Below are 18658 nucleotides of genomic sequence, written 5' to 3' on the forward strand. Positions count from 1 at the left end.
GGCTGGTTGAAAAAAAGCTCGTTGTATTGCTTATGCCACAACCCTCGAAAAATACAATTTGATTTGATTTGATTTGATTTGATTTGATCTCTCTCTCTCTCTCTCTCTCTCTCTCTCTCTCTCTCTCTCTCTCTCTCTCTCTCTCTCATGGAAACACGGGAACGCTCTCTTTCATTCACAAATTCTCTAAAACATGCACTCTTTCAGCAATTATCCAGAGAATTCAGACATATTTGTATCTGGCATGAACCGTTTATTGTTCCAACTGTACGTGCGTATGTTTCAAATGTACCAGGGAGATCATTTTAACAAATAAATTGACATGATGTGCCTCAGCAACAACTCGAGCAAATAAAGAAATAAAAGATTTTATGAAAGAAGAAAAACAAAGACATGTGACTTGCAGTCACGGTTAAAGTTCTTTTCTGCTGCGATGCTGAACGAGATAAATGCGAGGCTTTGCTTGACAATACACATGTAAATGTAAGTGCGGAATTCCCACATCTGAGTCATCTGAGGGTTTGTGGCAAGTTTGGTAACAACAAAAATCATAACTGTTGGAACAAATTTCAGGATTAAAAATTAAAAAAACAGTAAACCGTGAATATATACTTTGCTTAAAAACACATATTTCCGATTCATCTGCACGTGCACGCGTCTATGTCGACCAAAAGAGTGGGATTCCCTGTAGGTGGAGTTCCTGTACGCCGAACTCTATCGGTAACACGCACGCGAACGTGCTGGATGATTCACACAGAGACATGAGACTAACTAGTCACTAAGTACAGTAACTTTCTTGAAAAGCCTATCTGCAGACGACAACCTTGTGCGTCAGAGGCACAACTTGCACAACAGTGCCACGGGTATACTTTCTGCTTAGCTTAAGTGCTGTTCACATGGTAGCCGGACTTTCAACCAAATTTGCAAAGTACAGTGTATATACATAGTTTATGTGGTTATGTAAACTTGATGTGTCCGTGATTTTCTCTCGAGAGAACCTGGTTTAGTTAGGTATCCTTCCATCCCATCCCGCACACCGGCTTCTTCCTATCCACACCCCTCCTGTCACTAGAGCTGTATGCTAAAGTGCTGCCATGTTAACAGCACTTAATTAAGTATAACACCATCGTTACAATTATGATTCAAGTCAGGTTCTGCTGATTTACTTTGTCCCAGATCCCTATCAGACTCTCTATGTGTCTTCACAAACTTCTGCTTCTACATTTTCTAAATGAAGCATACAAACAAACAAAACAAACAAACAAACAAACAAACAAACAAACAAACCAAATTCCGTGTCTTCGCTGGACACCGTCACTGCCTCGAAGCTTTGCCTCCTTCACAATGCGCCCTTAAGTATTCGAATTTACTCCCAGTTGTGTTTATCGAGGGTGGTTTTTATATTTAGTCAAGTCTTGACTAAATATTTTAACATCGAGGGGGAATCGAAACGAGGGTCGTGGTGTATGTGCGTCTGTCTGTCTGTGTGTGTGTGTGTGTAGAGCGATTCAGACTAAACTACTGGACCGATCTTTATGAAATTTAACATGAGAGTTCCTGGGTATGAAATCCCCGAACGTTTTTTTCATTTTTTGGATAAATGTCTTTGATGACGTCATATCCGGCTTTTCGTGAAAGTTGAGGCGGCACTGTCACGCCCTCATTTTTCAACCAAATTGGTTGAAATTTTGGTCAAGTACTCTTCGACGAAGCCCGGGGTTCGGTATTGCATTTCAGCTTGGTGGCTTAAAAATTAATTAATGACTTTGGTCATTAAAAATCTGAAAATTGTAAAAAAAAATAAAAATTTATAAAACGATCGAAATTTACGTTTATCTTATTCTCCATCATTTGCTGATTCCAAAAACATATAAATATGTTATATTCGGATTAAAAACAAGCTCTGAAAATTAAATATATAAAAATTATTATCAAAATTTTTTTTTCGAAATCAATTTAAAAACACTTTCATCTTATTCCTTGTCGGTTCCTGATTCCAAAAATATATAGATATGATATGTTTGGATTAAAAACACGCTCAGAAAGTTAAAACGAAGAGAGGTACAGAAAAGCGTGCTATCCTTCTCAGCGCAACGAATACCCCGCTCTTCTTGTCAATTCCACGTGCACTGCCTTTGCCACGGGCGGTGGAGTGACGATGCTACGAGTATACGGTCTTGCTGCGTTGCGTTGCGTTCAGTTTCCTTCTGTGAGTTCGACAGCTACTTGACTAAATATTGTATTTTCGCCTTACGCGACTTGTTTTTTTCTCCAGAGGACATTTTCCATTGCTCCCCAGAGAAAAATACACACAAATGAAATTTAATCATTTTAAATAAATTTAAATAATCAAACAGAAAAAGACATTCCTGCGCTGTTTTTTTCCTTTCACTCTAACTTTATTAGCCGTTCTCCAACACGGTATTGTCTTGAAGTCAGCTGAACAATAACTGGTCTTGAAGTCAGCTGAACAATATCATTGTCTTGAAGTCAGTTGAGCAATATTATTGTCTTGAAGTCAGTTGAGCAATAGTATTGTCTTGAAGTCAGCTGAACAATATTATTGTCTTAAAGTCAGCTGAACAATAGTATTGTCTTGAAGTCAGCTAACAATATTATTGTCTTGAAGTCAGCTGAACAATATTATTGTCTTGAAGTCAGTTGAACAATATTATTGTCTTGAAGTCAGTTGAACAATAGTATTGTCTTGAAGTCAGTTGAACAATATCATTGTCTTGAAGTCAGCTGAACAATATTATTGTCTTGAAGTCAGCTGAACAATAGTATTGTCTTGAAGTCAGTTGAACAATATCATTGTCTTGAAGTCAGCTGAACAATATTATTGTCTTGAAGTCAGCTGAACAATATTATTGTCTTGAAGTCAGCTGAACAATATCATTGTCTTGAAGTCAGTTGAACAATAGTATTGTCTTGAAGTCAGTTGAGCAATATTATTGTCTTGAAGTCAGCTAAACAATATTATTGTCTTGAAGTCAGCTGAACAATATTATTGTCTTGAAGTCAGCTGAACAATATTATTGTCTTGAAGTCAGCTAACAATATTATTGTCTTGAAGTTAGCTGAACAATATTATTGTCTTGAAGTCAGCTGAACAATATCATTGTCTTGAAGTCAGCTGAATAATATTATTGTCTTGAAGTCAGCTGAATAATATTATTGTCTTACAATATTATTGTCTTGAAGTCAGCTAAACAATATTATTGTCTTGAAGTCAGCTGAACAATATTATTGTCTTGAAGTCAGCTGAACAATATTATTGTCTTGAAGTCAGCTGAACAATATTATTGTCTTGAAGTCAGCTGAACAATATTATTGTCTTGAAGTCAGTTGAACAATATTATTGTCTTGAAGTCAGCTGAACAATATTATTGTCTTGAAGTCAGCTAACAATATTATTGTCTTGAAGTCAGCTGAACAATATTATTGTCTTGAAGTCAGCTAACAATATTATTGTCTTGAAGTCAGCTGAACAATCATTCTCATGAGAAATGTTGGATTAGCCTTGAAATAAATCCACTGCAGTAAGTTTCTTGCTGTTTCAGTAACTCCTCGCCACATTTGAGGCTGTTCATTTCATCGCATGAGAAAGTATCTTCTTAGAAGTCCTGGACAGCGTTTCACATTTATGTCATCCTAGAAATAACTCTCGTCACCAAATCCCATAAACCTTCACTCAGCCCTCAGCGTTTAAAGCGCACTTCGTTCTTCACTAAATCCCATACACCTTTGATCAGCTATGCATTCTTATAGTTCCTATCTTCAGAGTCGGTAGCTTACTGAAGTGCACTTCGTTTGTCACCAAATCCGACACACCTTCAGTGAGCTAAGCATGAGTATACTGTAGTTCCTATGTTCAGAATCAGTATCTAGCCGAAATGCCCTTCGTTCATCACCAAACCCCATACTCCTGTACTCAGCTATCACCATGCTCATAAAGTTCCAATGTCCAGTGTCAGCGTCTAACTGAAGTGCACCGTCTTGGCACGCTCCAGACGAGGCAGCGACAGCTGGGACTGGGTGGGGGAGGGGTCTCGGGCAGTCACCACCACCTTGTCTAGCTTGGCGCACACCTCCTCCAGCTCCTCCCCCTTCAAGCTCCGGCTGCTCATGGTGCTCTTGGACGACTTCTGACGCGGTCCCTGGCGCGTGCTAAGCCTGGAGCGCGTGCTGGGGCGCGTGCCGGACATGGCGGTGGTGACGGACATGGAACGCTCGCGCTCGATACGGTGCAGGAGGCTGGAGGCGGAGTCCGGCAGCTTGGTCTTGAGGCGGTACTTGAAGAAGACGTGGTCCTTGTCCACAGAGGACTTGATCTTGACGATGGCGTTGCGGGTGAGGAGGTCCTCGTGCAGACTCTTCTGCTCCGTCAGGTAGGTCTCCATCAGCTCCTTGTCGAAGCGCGGCAGCTCCCGGGCCTTCAGCTTGCGTTCTTCTTCGGCCTTTCTCTCGTGCCTCTCGCGCTCCTCCGCCTCCGTCTCGATGCGCGCGTTGTGCAGGGAGCTGCTGGCGCCCAGCTTGGGCAGCACGCCCAGGATCACCGGCGTGGACACGACACCTTGAGGCGCCGACTGACGACCTCCGAGACGTCTGGCTCTGGGGTCCGAGATCTGGGGCATCTTGACCACCTCATCCTGCACCTCCTCCGCCTCGTCTTCCTTCTCCTCCTCGGCGCCATCCTCGTCGCTGGCGAACTTGTAGAGGTACCTGGTTTCCAGGGCTTCGTGCAGCATCTCGTCAAAGCCGCGGATGGACTCGCAGAACTTGCGCTGCCGTCCGAAGACCAGGTTCCACTTGTGGAGCACGTCCCGCTTTTGGCTGTCGATGTTGACCCGCGACCTGCGCAAGTCCTTGTCATACTTGGCCATGGCGCGACTAAGGGCCTTCTTCTCGTGGCGGTTGTAACGGTAGATGACCTCCCCCGTTCGCGACTTGGACAGGCTGATGCAGCCTTTCAGGACGCGGATCATCTCCAGGGTCTTGCGCTTGTCCGTCTCGCCGTCGATGGTGTACAGAGCTTCGATGCACGCCTCCATGGTTGGTCGGTTGTTGTGTGCTTCGTTGGTGGCTGGACTGAACTGAACTTTAATTTGCAAGGATGAAGATGTAAGGCTGGGCCTTTTCTTACCATCTGTCCTTGAAGGTATTGAAGGGTTGTGAAGTGTTGGCGTTGTTCGTGAATAAGATGATGGTTGTTATAGCGGATATTTTGCCCCTTGGAGATTGAAGATAATGTTTCTTTCCTGTCGTTTCCTGTGATTTTCTCGTTGTTGTTGTTGTTGTTGTTGTTGTTGTTGTTGTTGTTGTTGTTGTTGTTGTTGTTGTTGTCGTCTTCGTCGTCGTAGTCCTCGACGTTGTTGTATTTGCTCCTGTTAAGATGTTTAAATTTCTGTTGCTAAAGCAGTGTGTTTTGTCGATCGTCTGATCATGTTCGCTACGTCATTGTGCTCGCCATGGTTTCCCCTGGAAGTGGGGATAGCGTTCACGTCTGAGAAGACATTTTCTTCAAAGCTTGTCACGTGTTGTCTGCATTCTTTGTTGACATCTGGAACAGAACACAAGACGCTACATTTAGTTTTAAATGGTGATGTGTCATTGAAAACAGACAGACAGGCACACACACACGCTCGCACACATGCACCCTCTTGCGTACGCACACAGTGACATGCACTCACGCGGGCACATACACAAATTTCGCTAGACACACACACACACACACACACAGTCACACACACACACACACACACGCACACACACACTGACTCACACACACAAACACATACACGCGCGCGCGCCTTTGGTATTGCCTCTGTTCTACTTTTTCTTTTGAAATACTAGAATGTTAAATCATCACAAACAACACCAATAAACAAACACACACACACACACAATCACACACACACACACACACACACACACACAAACCGTATTCGTATGACAAAACACAACAAAACAGAACACCATCAAAATGGTCGCCAACATTAGTCCCAGAACAGAAAGAAACGTCAACTAACTGCACCGAATGTAACCAGGCTTTACAGTGTACACTCCACTATCCAAACAAGGACATTCAGATATTTAATCTGCAAGAAAAAGAAGGATTTACCAACCCTACCCATACTGAGATTTCATTACCTCATCGATAAACCCTTCGCGGGTGTTCGCACAATCTTGAAAACAAATATTCCCAGATTATTTCTCCTACTATTCTGTCACCTTTTGTCTCTGTGCCAATTCCAAAGCTCTAATAAGCGACGTGCCACAGTATCCTATCCTCTTATCAATGTATCTGCTCTAATTATTACTGTCTTATAGATAATGACACATGCAGCGGAAATTGTATCCATTCGTCTGTTGTGCGCAAAGCGATAGGCGTCTGGAACGTCATAACTTCATTCGAAAATAATTAATCATTTATGATTTTATCATAAATTAATTTATGTTCTAAATATTCTTTGGAGAAAGACCAGAGCACAGCTTATTGAAACAGACACTCCCTAGCGCCTCGCATTACACAATTCAAATGCACAACTTACATGCATCATACACACACCTTGTTCTCATCACCTGTTCAATACACATTCATAACACTTCAATATTGTGTTTCTGTCCCGGGTAGCTCAGGTGGTAGAGCACTGGACTTGTGATCGAAAGGTCGCTGGTTCGAATCCGGGCCGGGACGGACACGGGTCAACTTTATTTGCAGACCCGGAGACGGTATCCATCTCCCACACCCGTGTCACCACAATGGCACGTTAAAGATCTTGGTCATTCTACCATAAGTGCAGATGGCTGATACCACCTAAACACGCAAACATCAAAAGCCGTGAGGGCGTAAAAACTCGAATCGTATAAACCAATTCATGTCCAATATAGGCAATTAAGACCTGACGGACAATAAGCCCCTTAACATTTACTTTTTACTTTATTTCTGTCGCTGAAGTTTATTTTCAGCGACCACTGGCGGTTTTGATAGAGCAAAAGCACTACAATAGTAACATCATAACCAAAGAACAAGGTGTAAGTTTTAGTGTACGGGTTGACTAGGTTTCAAAATGGACATATCAGGCACTAATTTATCATTCCCGTCACTAAAACACCAAAACCTGTACATTGACACCATGACATGGGCAGCCGTGGATGTTATCCATACATTTGTCAAGAGACAATATTCCAGAACACTATTTCTTTCATCTCTTCTCTGCAGATGAACTGCATAGTATATCATTATAAAGAGAAAACACAATACTGAAGTTATTTCCGAACTTAATAGCCTAGATATATGACACCGTCCGATCTGTCCAATAGTGTTAGTGAATATATACCATCGCGCTGCGGCATAGAATTCAGGAAATTATCTAAATATATGTATTTGCTAGGTTAGTATTATTATTCATATCTTGACAGTGCCTATTAATATATCTACAATTCGTGTCCGAGTTTAATACCAGGTCCCTCTTAATGTATGAGCATATTGTTGTCAGTGTATAGTCCCATGTGATTTTGATGAAAACATATATGTCTCCTTGCAATTAGGCCTACAGATTAAAGGTTTCTTAAACCTCTCCTTGTCTTGTTGCTTCTTCTATTTTTGAAGCTTTAACAATTCAAAGAAAAGTCACTGTATCAGTTATCATTGATTTTTGTTTGTTGTGTATCGTGATTGTCCACCTCAAAACCCGATAGGTCAAAATTCTTATGAATATTTCGTTTTGTCTATAATTGAACTTAACTTAACCTTACTTGTTTGTAGATTTCTGTCCACCAAATCAACATTATGCGCCTACTTCTGAGTGTTTCAAATACCTGTGAGATGAGAGAGGTTCCAATATTCGCGACCTTGTTGTTTTTTAAACTGAATTTTGGAACGTCAGCAGTCTATCTGTGTCTGGATTTTCCGAGTTTAGCATAGCATAGTACTCACTTTGGAACTGAAGTATGTTCCTAATCCTGAAGACCGGCCACTGAATTGCTTATAGAACAAACACACATATACAAGAAGCTCCACAGTACAGCACAGTAAAAAATAGTACAGTCCGAATGTGCCGCCGAAGAAACACTGCGATCCCTCTGGCACTGAACCCACCACTTCAGTACTTGGCACTCACACTCGATTACTGCCTTCCCTAGCCGGTTAATATCAGCACGACCAGCTCAGCGCTGAGACTGCCGTCCCCACCACTTCAGTACTGCTTGGCACTCACACTCGATTACTGCCATCCCTAGCCGGTTAATATCAGCACGACCAGCTCAGCGCTGAGACTGCCGTCATCAGGGCTGCCCCAACACTGACCACCTACAGAGCTCAGTTTTTAACATTTTAATAAGTCACTAAGAGTGAAAAGACATTGATGTGACGGGACTGTATAATTATATGACTTGTCCCACCAAAGTCAGGACTTTTATTGTATTCAAAGAAGCCAAGACTCTTCTACAACGAAAGAAGAAAGAAAACTGGAAAAAGAGAAACGGAGACTACAACCCACAGGAAGACCCCATCAACAAACTAGACCGGAGAAGCCAAACCACCATTTTCCGTCTAAGGACAGGGCACTGTGGACTGAAGAAACACCTCAAGAGACTGGGCCTTGCGGATGACGCACACTGTGAATGTGGCTCGGAAGAGCAAACTCCGGAGCACATTCTCCAGAACTGCCCCCATCTAGAGACAATACGCCAGAAGTTCTGGCAAGAAGAGACCAGTGTTGGAGCCAAACTCTGGGGTCCTGCCGACGAACTGCGCAAGACTGCGGACTTCCTGGCAGCCACTGGTCTGAGGATTTAGCACGGCCATCAACATCGAACGCAGAAGAAGAAGAAGATTGTATTCAAAATTATTATTATGCGCTCTCCCGCATCCGTTGCGAAGATGACCAACAGTGGTTCCGCTGCAACGTAAAGAATCCAGATCCAGACGGTCATCAAATCAGGGGATTCCCTTATTTTGGGCTTGCAGCTGAATGTTCGCGGTTCGCCGATACAATCCTGCAAACATTTGTGACCCACTCCCACAAAAGGATAACCAAGTATCATTTTTGACATTTCGACTTTTTGGTATCCCTTGAAAGTGAAGATAACCAACTTTCAGATGGTCTTTACTACGAGTGTCTATTATTTAGCATTGATGAGATCAGTATAGCGATTTAAAGGTTGCTCAAACTCAAGCGGCCATTTTGAAAAAAGCAGGTGTGAAGGTCACAGCGGAGTAAATTTTCAAAAAATCCCTGGCAACAGGTTTTAGTTTAACTTTCCTTCAATATGCATCACAAAAAATGAAAATGAAATTTGTTTTAAGTTAAAAAAAAACTGAAGAAAGAAACACTTAGGCTATTTGGACGTTAAAAACAATTTCATCTTATTTCTTGTCGGTTCCTGATTCCAAAAACATATAGATATGATATGTTTGGATTAAAAACATGCTCAGAAAGTTAAAGCGAAGAGAGGTACAGAAAAGCGTGCCGCTATGCAGCACAGCGCAACCACTACCGCCCTAAACAGGCTCGTCAATTTCACTGCCTTTTGTACGAGCAGCGGACTACGGTCATTGTGAAAAAAATGCAGTGCGTCCAGTTTCATTCTGTGAGTTCCACAGCTTGACTAAATGTAGTAATTTCGCCTTACGCGACTTGTTTCTCTGTCCGCTCTTCCTCCTTCTTTGTTCTCGACCTCTTCCCGGCTCCGCTTCCCCGTCGTTGTCTTCCTCCTCCTCTTTCACTCCTCCTCCTCCTCCTCCTCCTCTCACAGTCTCCTAATTTATTGTCAGTGTTTCTCCGACACTCCAAACAATGCCTGCTCTCCCCCCCCCCCTCTCTCTAGTCTTTCTCTCTCTCTCTCTCTCTCTCTCTCTCTCTCTCTCTCTCTCTCTCTCTCTCACACACACACACACACACACACACACACACACACGCACGCAAACACGCACGCACACATGCACACATTATGTGTGTGCGTGCATGTTTGTTTGTTTGTTTGTCTTTTGCACATTTCTTGAAAACGTTCATTTCTTGCAGCTTGAGAGGATTTTGTGTTGACAAGACAAAACTGAATACCACTTCTTCGTTCATGGGCTGAAACTCCCTCGTAGCCTACACTCGTGTTTTTGCAGGAGACGGTGTTTACATGTGACCGATTTTTCACCACTATTTCGTCAGCCATACTTCGTTTTGCGGGGAATTTATAACATGAAAAAAATGTCAAATTCACTAAAAAAACAAAAAATTAATAAAAATAAATAAATAACATGGCCATTCTCTGAATCCCCTACATTATGCAGCAAACAGCTTGAATTTACACGAGAGTCGATACAATGGAACAGAAAACTCAGACAACCCCCAAAAATTACTTTGACAAAAGCTAAGTTCCCCTCGTTAAAATCGACCCCCCAAAAATCAGATGGAGTCAGCCAAAACCGAACACCTTTTGCATGTCAGTGATTGGTTTTAAAGACATCATGATGTCGATTAAAAAAATTAAAAATTAAGATTAGAATTCTGACATGGATTACAGGATCTTTTCCGTGCGCACTTGGTCTTGTGCTTGCGTGTACTCACGAAGGGGGATAAGGCACTAGCAGGTCTCCACATAAGTTTACTTGGGAGATCAGAAAAATCTCCACCCTTAACCCACCAGGCGGCCGCGGCCGGGATTCGAACTCACGACCGGCTTCCGATTAAGAGACCGACATAGCTGACAATGCGTGTTTGTAAGATGATTTTCACACAAAAAGAACGTCTCAACTACGATCCGTTGTCTTAAAACGAACACGTTTCTGATTTAAGGGAAGCTTCTAGCATGAAAATCGACCAAAAATCACTTCAAATTGCTCTTCAGTATGATGCCCAAATAACTTGAATTTATGTGTGTGTGTAGTCCAACTATTGAAGATTACAAACATAAAAGGGAAATTGGCCTCAGGTATTTTATTTAATTTATATAAATATTTTAAAATAGGGTATAAATACGGATTCGCAAAAATTGATGTTTGGCATTTCCCACATAATTTGGTCATGAAAGGTAATACAAACTTAAAATTTTGCATATACAATTCTAAATACATGAACTACATTATCACATAGGATAAAATGTATAACTTGAAATTTAGTCGCAATTTTTAGTAACGGTTTAACGCCAAAAAATCTAAAAAATGAAAATTGGTTTAAAATGATTGCATCAACTAAATCCTATGTGGGATTATAGCTTTATGTGTCCTGAAACACTGTACAAAATTTTATAAGCATATCTGCAAAGGTTCATGAGATATTCAAGAAACGGTCGGTCAAAATAAACTTAAACGCGTTTTGAGAAAACGGTCAAAATGTAAGCTCTTTACTTCAGAAGAGGAGATGCATGCATATATATATCTGTCATGGACAAAAGTTTTTACAGGACATCACATGTGCATGTGTACAACAATCTGTGACTTACCTAGTCTATTCATGAGCCCCAGATAAGTAATATTCCTCCCCATCTACATTCTGTTCAGCGGCATGAAGGGACCGAAGTCGACGTGCAAACTGCACAGCCTCACTTGCTTGGATTTGTCCAGCTGACACTCTGCTTGCATCCACTTTTTTGAGAAATTGTCTTGTCCATGTGCCAGCTTCCATCCCAAGAAGAGGGAAAATATCCAGCCTTCCACATTCTCCATCATTATATACAATAGTTGCGTCCGCTACAGCTAAGCAAAGTCGCTTTCGGCCGACAAAAACAGTCTTCGGACATCTTTGCCAGATGAGATTGTGGAAGCTCTCATTGGTATTCTGAGAGCCCCCATGAAGACATCTTTCCAGCAGGCTATCTTGGGTCAGGGTCACAAAAATTGGACGGATGGCTTCGCACACAAAATCTGGAAAGGCATTTTTGTCTGGATCTCCTCTGCCAGTTTTGGATGGACACCAGGTCCCACAGTTGTCATGTTTTTTATTACGGTGTTGCCAGATGGCCCAAATGTCCTTTTTCATCTGTCCTAAATTGCCAGAATTCTTCCTTATAGCTGCACCAAAATGAGCTTGAATTTTGAGTATTGCTTTTTTTGTCAACCCACCCCCCTTTCCGCCTATGCCTTTGACAGATTTGCCGTTCTTATTGAAAGTTTTGTTTTTTAGTTCATTCACTTTATTCAAAAGTTGGCGACCCATTCTTTTTTGCACATGCCCACAGCATTCTAACTTTTCTATTCTAACTCCCTCATACACAGGTGGCTCAGAATTTTTTAGACAACTATATGTCTTGCTGTCCCCGTCCCCAAGAAAGTTGACATATCTAAGACCATGTAGCTCCTGTGACCTTCTAAAGATCTTCAATGCCCCAGCAGGTTCCATAGCTGCAGCACTCCCCTCGTGGTTTTTGTCACATACATTTCTCTGTCTGTGTTCATCTTTCCAATCCAAAAGTTCTTGTCCTTGTTTCTTTTTCTCTTGTTTTTTACAGCTGTCACAGTGATTAGACAGCACCTCGGTGTCTACAACTTTTGACTTTTTACCATTTACACTGAGCACAGTTACCACTCCATTTTTGCTCTGAAATCCCCGTCTATGATAGGTGCCATCCCCAGATACAGTCACATCATTCCCCTCACAGGCCTCAGAAACCTCATGTGCAGCAACAGATTTGCTGATATCGGCTACTTTTTCTGTGGCCTTCCTGATCTGATTCTTGTGATTGGCCCACGTGCTATTGTTTAGTGAGCATGGTATGTTCATGTTGCCAAGGAATCTCTTAGCAGGTGCTTGGTCCCGACCGATAACAAACATAGAAAGAGGGAACCTTCTATTTACCTCAAAAACTTTGTTACATTTTTTAGATGTAAACAAAGTCATGTTGTGTTGACAACCACACTCGAATTTCAGTTCAGATGCAAGATCTGTCCTCACCTCAGTCACAGAAGAAAGCCGCGCAGCACCGATCGGTCGTTTGCACTCAGGACACAATAATCCGTTGATGAATGTGACTAAAAGTTCACAGTCAACGAATCTAAACCCAGTAAGTTCATCTTGGCTGTCAAAAGGCACAGATTCTTCTTTATTTGTGTCCAATTTTCGCAGTTTGGCACTCGATGCACACAAATGCAGAGGTGCAGACGACGCTTCTTCCTCTCCACGTTTTCTCTTTGCAGGCCGCCGACACTGATCAGGCACATTTTCCACAGTTGAATTGCTTGCATCCAAGGGAAGCCTAGCCAAAACATGTCGATTCCTTGGAGGTGTCTTTGTCTTTTTCTTGTAGCAATCCTTTCTTTTACCCATTGTAAGCTATAAACAAGTTTTGATGGCAAACACACTGACCCAATCGAAAGTAGCGTGGAAGACACAGACAGAGGCTGATTTGACCCACTTCTCAACTGGGTGGGCCGCAGCCGAAGCCCTTTTAGAAGAAGGCTTGTGATTGGTTTGTTTTCAGGTTGGCCTTCTTTGGGCCATTTGCCAAACAACCAATGAAAATCGTTGTAATGGAGTTTGTTTGGCGTTTCTAAACGGGGCTAGAAGGGATTTTGCTGTTCATATCCCAGTTTAAATTTTGTTTCTATGTTAGGTAGAAGAGAAGATATGGCCTTTCAAATTTTTTGCATAGTTAATGAGGGGTAGACTGGTGTTGTTTTTAAAACATTTACCTCAGAAATAAAATAAATAAAATATTTAGGGTTGCAGAAATAACTAATACGGTTGATAGGGGGGTTGGAAAGGGTTTATGGAAACAAAATCACATGAAAACTCAAATCACACCAAAAAGCGTTTTTTGTCATTTTTTCATGCTAGAAGCTTCCCTTAATGGAGAGTGATGATATTTCGTTGGATTTCCTTTAAATTAAATCTATTGTTTATTGTAAATGGATAAGTAAATTTAAATTGTGGGGATTGGCAACACCGATACTTGTCAAAGTGCCAGTGTAGATAAGTTTGTTTTGTTGTCGCCGAGTTGTTTCCCTTTAATTGTGGATTTTTTTGTAAATCGGGAAGCTATTGATCGAGATGTACGTTACCCAAATGTGATTGAGTTTAAGGTTAATTAAGAATTGGATGAAGTTAAGGAAAGCGAATTGAATGATAACATTAATTGTCATGGCATGAAGCTGTACTAACCTATTGTGGAAAGCTGATCGTAAAGATAGATGTTTTTGTGCGCTTGATGATGTAGAAATGGATGGTTTAGAGGAAAATTTAACACAGTTATGGAATATTGGGATCAATTTTACAGCCCAGAAACATGATACAGTTGTGAGCATTGATGGTATTTTATTAAAAGTACAAAGATTGGCATTTTAATAGAAAAAAGAATGAGTAAAAAAAAAACAGTATTTTTTTAAAAACATAGAAAAGATATTCCCTGGGTGGACGTGAATTGTAAACAGAATAGGAAGTTTTAATCATAAAAAACATTGGAAATTGAAGTATGGTTTGAGTAAAAGAGTGCATGAACCAAAACAGAAACAATGGTATCATTTGAAAGTACGTTTGGAAACATTTAAGAAAACATAAAGCAGATTTAGTGAAGAAAATAAGAAATATTAAAAGTAACAATTTGAAGAAAAGTGATGGAATATCTATTTATAGTGATGAAACCGGACGTACAGAAGTTACATACATTGTACCCTGAACATTGTAAGACTGAATGAAATGAATGCATCAAGACGTAGAGAGTTTACCTGAGCGATAATGCATAATTTATTTCCCTCTAACATCATTTTGTGTAAAATGGGTATCGTTGATAACAACAATTGCTCATTCTGTCCAGATAAATAAGATGACGTGGACCTTTTTTTGTTTTTATATAATGCCAACGATTTAGGGTATTAACATCAATAATTCATTATTGTAGCAATTTGGCCCCATGAATGTAAGGTACACAAGGTCGCTCATCAGTACTATCGAAGTTTTTTTGTTGTTGTTCAGTGTAGAGTTTATACTAGATGAACGAGGCCGAGAAGCGAAATATCAACACGGCGAAAGATGAAAACGTCACACCGGTGGATGGCACTGCTCAGTCAGTCGTGCATCAATGATTTTGTTTGACTCGTACTGAAGCTGCTTTATTGTTGCGATCTCAGTTCGATCACAGAAATGTTTTGGAATAAAGAATAAAGCAAAGCCGAAAGTAAAGAGGGGGGGGGGGGAGGTGGGAATACTGCGAATTTTTTTTCTTCAAGTCACTTACAGACTGGGAAAACCGGCGGATTTGAATGAACCGCCAATCCGGGCAAGGCTCGAACCGGTGTCACGGCGTGAGTTTACACTGTCCTGAGTTTACGCAGTGGCCCCAATGCGCGTGCGTCGAAATATGCGTCACTTCCTGACCAAATTCACGACGCCTACAGCGTCGTGAGTTTATGATGATGTGAATTTACCAAAGCATTTTTGAGGTTGCCACGGTGACCGTCTTTGTTTCGCCGATCGCGTTCGCCACTGTATCAAGGAATTCAGTGGGAAATCGATGGGTTTGTGTTTGTCAGTGGTCTGCGAGTGTTGGAAGAAAAGGTGTAGATTTGTTTCTCAACAAATTTAGATTAGATTTGAATTTTAGAATAGTGGGAATCGATGGCTTTGTGTTACCGCTTGGACTATTTATAATTATATGCTCCCTCGTAGAGATTGTTTTAGTCACCTTTTTCATGTTTGTGTTTAAAAATAACCACACATAAAGCTGGATATGTTCGGAATCAGAAATGCTTCCTCTAGTTGCCAAAATCAAAATGCGCCCCAGTGTGGTGGGTGTTTTTGGGTGGGGTTCTGTTCAGTCTGTTTTCTTCTGTTCTGTATTTTTGTTTGTATTTTGTTTCTGCCTCGGTGCGTGTGATTTCGGAGAAAATGTTTCAAAGAAAGCATCTGATCAGCGAACTGTTCCATCGTGCGGGTTATGATCACTAAAAACGTGATTGACACCTTCCTTACTCAAAGTGAAAACAACCGGCTTCGAGTTCGGCAAATTCACGATGGCGGAAGTGACGCATATTTCGACGCACGCGCATTGGGGCCACTGCGTAAACTCAGGACAGTGTAAACTCACGCCGTGACAACCTCATGATCTCTAGCGCATTTCACTACTGACTGAAGAAGGCAAGCTGACTGATGTGTGAAAAATAGGAAAGTCTATTTTGTGAGATACTGGTGACCGTGACTGCCGGTGCCCGAGCCTTGGGGCTCCAGATCCGGCTCGCCGGATCCCGAGCCACTCCGTTCTCTAAACGGCGTATTCCTCAAAATGTTACAGTTGTCAAATGGTACACTGGTAAACAGACGACTCAAAATGGCGGTAAGTTTGGAAGTCTTAGCGCTCTATGACATTTCTTGGGGACGTATTTTACCGGATCGCGAATAAAACTGTCAGCATGATTGCATTTTATTGTTATTAACATTCGTATGATAACATGATAAGAAATGAGACTCGTGTTATGCGATCTGTGATTGCCATGATCTTGAAGCGCGGCCAACAGTTTCCAACTCCAAGTTCAATATGGTGTTAAAAATTAACAAAATGCAGCATACATTTAAGGAACGACTGTTCTGTAATCCTTCATAAATTGTGTTCAGAATAAAGAGTGACAGAGACTTGTTACTGTTAGTGTGTCTTGTTGTCTTGTAACAGACTGGTCTCTCTGAAAGTGTGGTACACTTGACTTTAGTAACTGACTTAGCATAACTGGACTCTGCTGGAGTTATGGCACTGGAAACTTCAGTAACACTAACACCTCCCACTAGCTTTGGCCCCCGATCAACACATCGAAGAACAACGGTTTTGTATCTATCATTACCCATCGCATTGCCCTCTCCAGTATAACTATTCGCTAAGTAGGCTACACATCTCAGGTGGTGTAGGTGCACACTGTTACTCATGAAGCTTTCCTGGCATTCAAGTTACAGTCGAACCCACTTAAAACGAACACGCTAGTTACGAATTTTGACTTATAACGTATTAGTTTTAAGTTCCCAACTGAATACCTCTTTCTTCATGCTTAAAAAAAATGCTTAAAACGAATTCTTTATAACAAATTTATGCTTATAACGAGCACTTTTTGGATTCCCAAGCATGCATAATGTCTGTAATTTACTCACGCTTATGACGAAATCTTTAAACTCGTCCCGAGATCGACATATCATGGGAATTTGAGAAGTTTGAATACATGTGTCAAAGTCTTCCCTTGCGTCGACTGCTTGAACCATTGCTCAACCGATCACTGAATAAAGTTAAACTGATTACACTGTACTCACAAAACAATTTCAAATTTAGAATCAAAGTGATTGATAGCTCAGACACTGAACATGAATGACTGACTGACGTTTATTTCCTTCGCGAATACCAAAAACGAAACATCAATGTTTAGAACGGAAGCCATTGCCAAAAAATATAGATGCCAGAGTGGTTTCCCTTGGACAAGGGAAACCACACTCTCAACGTTTGCGTTCGCCGGTTCGCGATAGTTTATCAGTCAGTCAGTGCTTTCGATTTGGATTTGAACATCATGTTGCAACAAACAAACAAAAACTAAATTGGCCAAGGTTTGCTACCCGTCGCCAAGGTAAGTGATTCCGGACAAATGATAGGAACAACGCGAATGTGGACAGTGTCAGTGTGTGTGACCAAAAACGTAACAACTGGATGAAACATCTGTGTGCTCACTCTCACTCAAACTCAACAATCATCACTCAACATGAGACACACATGAACATGTAACTGAATATGTCACTTTATTGTCTAAACGTGAAGCAGCATGAAAGTTGCGAAAGAAACAAATTGAAACACCATAAAATGTACAAGACTTAAAAAACAAAACAAAAAAAAAATCAATCAATTTTCTTAATACGAATTTTGGTTAAGACGAACTTTTTTTCCGATCCCCAGTGATTCGTCTTAAGCGAGTTCGACTGTACTAGCGACAATAACACTTGACTAACAGTGACAACTTGATACATCGACTGCCTTTTGCTTGAACCATCCTCTCCCTCCCTACATATTCTAAACTGAGTGAACTGCAGGAACGATATTATCATATATTATGCAGTACACAAAATGTTAAGATTCTATAATTGTGTCTAGAACCTTTGCCAAGGCATTGATTGATGTTATTGTTAATAAACTTATTTGTTTGTTACTGTTAGTGTTACTTCATGAGCTGTACATGTTGTAATTGTATACAGGGGCTCACGTCCATGAGAGGTGGCATAGGACAAATGTCCTGGACAATGCAAAAGTTATAGGACGTATACATGTCCTGAACATAAATAAATCAATAGGATTTTTTCTCGCAACAAAACGTAAATTTGACATGCCGATTTGCTGACATTTCGTGCAAAACATCAGTTGCTTCTTTGGGTCGTGCGACACCCACGGGAATGAAGTCGGCCAGCTTGAAACGAAGCGACGCGCGGGGGTGGGCGAGAGGGTACCGTCTTTCTTCGGCGCCGAAGTTTCATTTTCTAGAGCGATGGTTTCATGCATCTGGCTCTGGCTGCTCAGAGGCCGGAGGGAGCTCAGTTCCAGTGGTACAAGCCGCTGATGAGGGCAGAGATTTGAAGCACAAACGCTTCTGGCCTTTTTCTGGTACCAATTTTTGTTTCGGCGGCAGCGGCTTTTTCGGAAAAAACGTGAAGGTAGGCAACTGTCAACCGGCTTGGAGCATTCAGAGTTGGGACCCTTGGAAGCTCTTCTC

General features: G+C 41.4%; 1 protein-coding gene across 1 annotated transcript; it reads right to left on the reverse strand.

Moving 5' to 3' along the window:
• Positions 1-3436: 3436 nt before the first annotated feature.
• On the reverse strand, positions 3437-5558 carry LOC138977416 (uncharacterized). The gene has a single exon (XM_070350301.1). It carries the CDS (start codon positions 5052-5054, stop codon positions 3981-3983), a length of 1074 nt encoding a protein of 357 aa, XP_070206402.1. The 5' UTR covers positions 5055-5558; the 3' UTR covers positions 3437-3980.
• Positions 5559-18658: the final 13100 nt, after the last annotated feature.

Source organism: Littorina saxatilis, linkage group LG9 (assembly GCF_037325665.1).
Source record: "Littorina saxatilis isolate snail1 linkage group LG9, US_GU_Lsax_2.0, whole genome shotgun sequence".
Taxonomy (NCBI): domain Eukaryota; kingdom Metazoa; phylum Mollusca; class Gastropoda; order Littorinimorpha; family Littorinidae; genus Littorina; species Littorina saxatilis.

Coding starts and splice junctions, on each gene's coding strand:
- LOC138977416 (XM_070350301.1), bottom strand. CDS start 5,054: ATGGAGGCGTGCATCGAAGCTCTGTACACCATCGACGGCGAGACGGAC.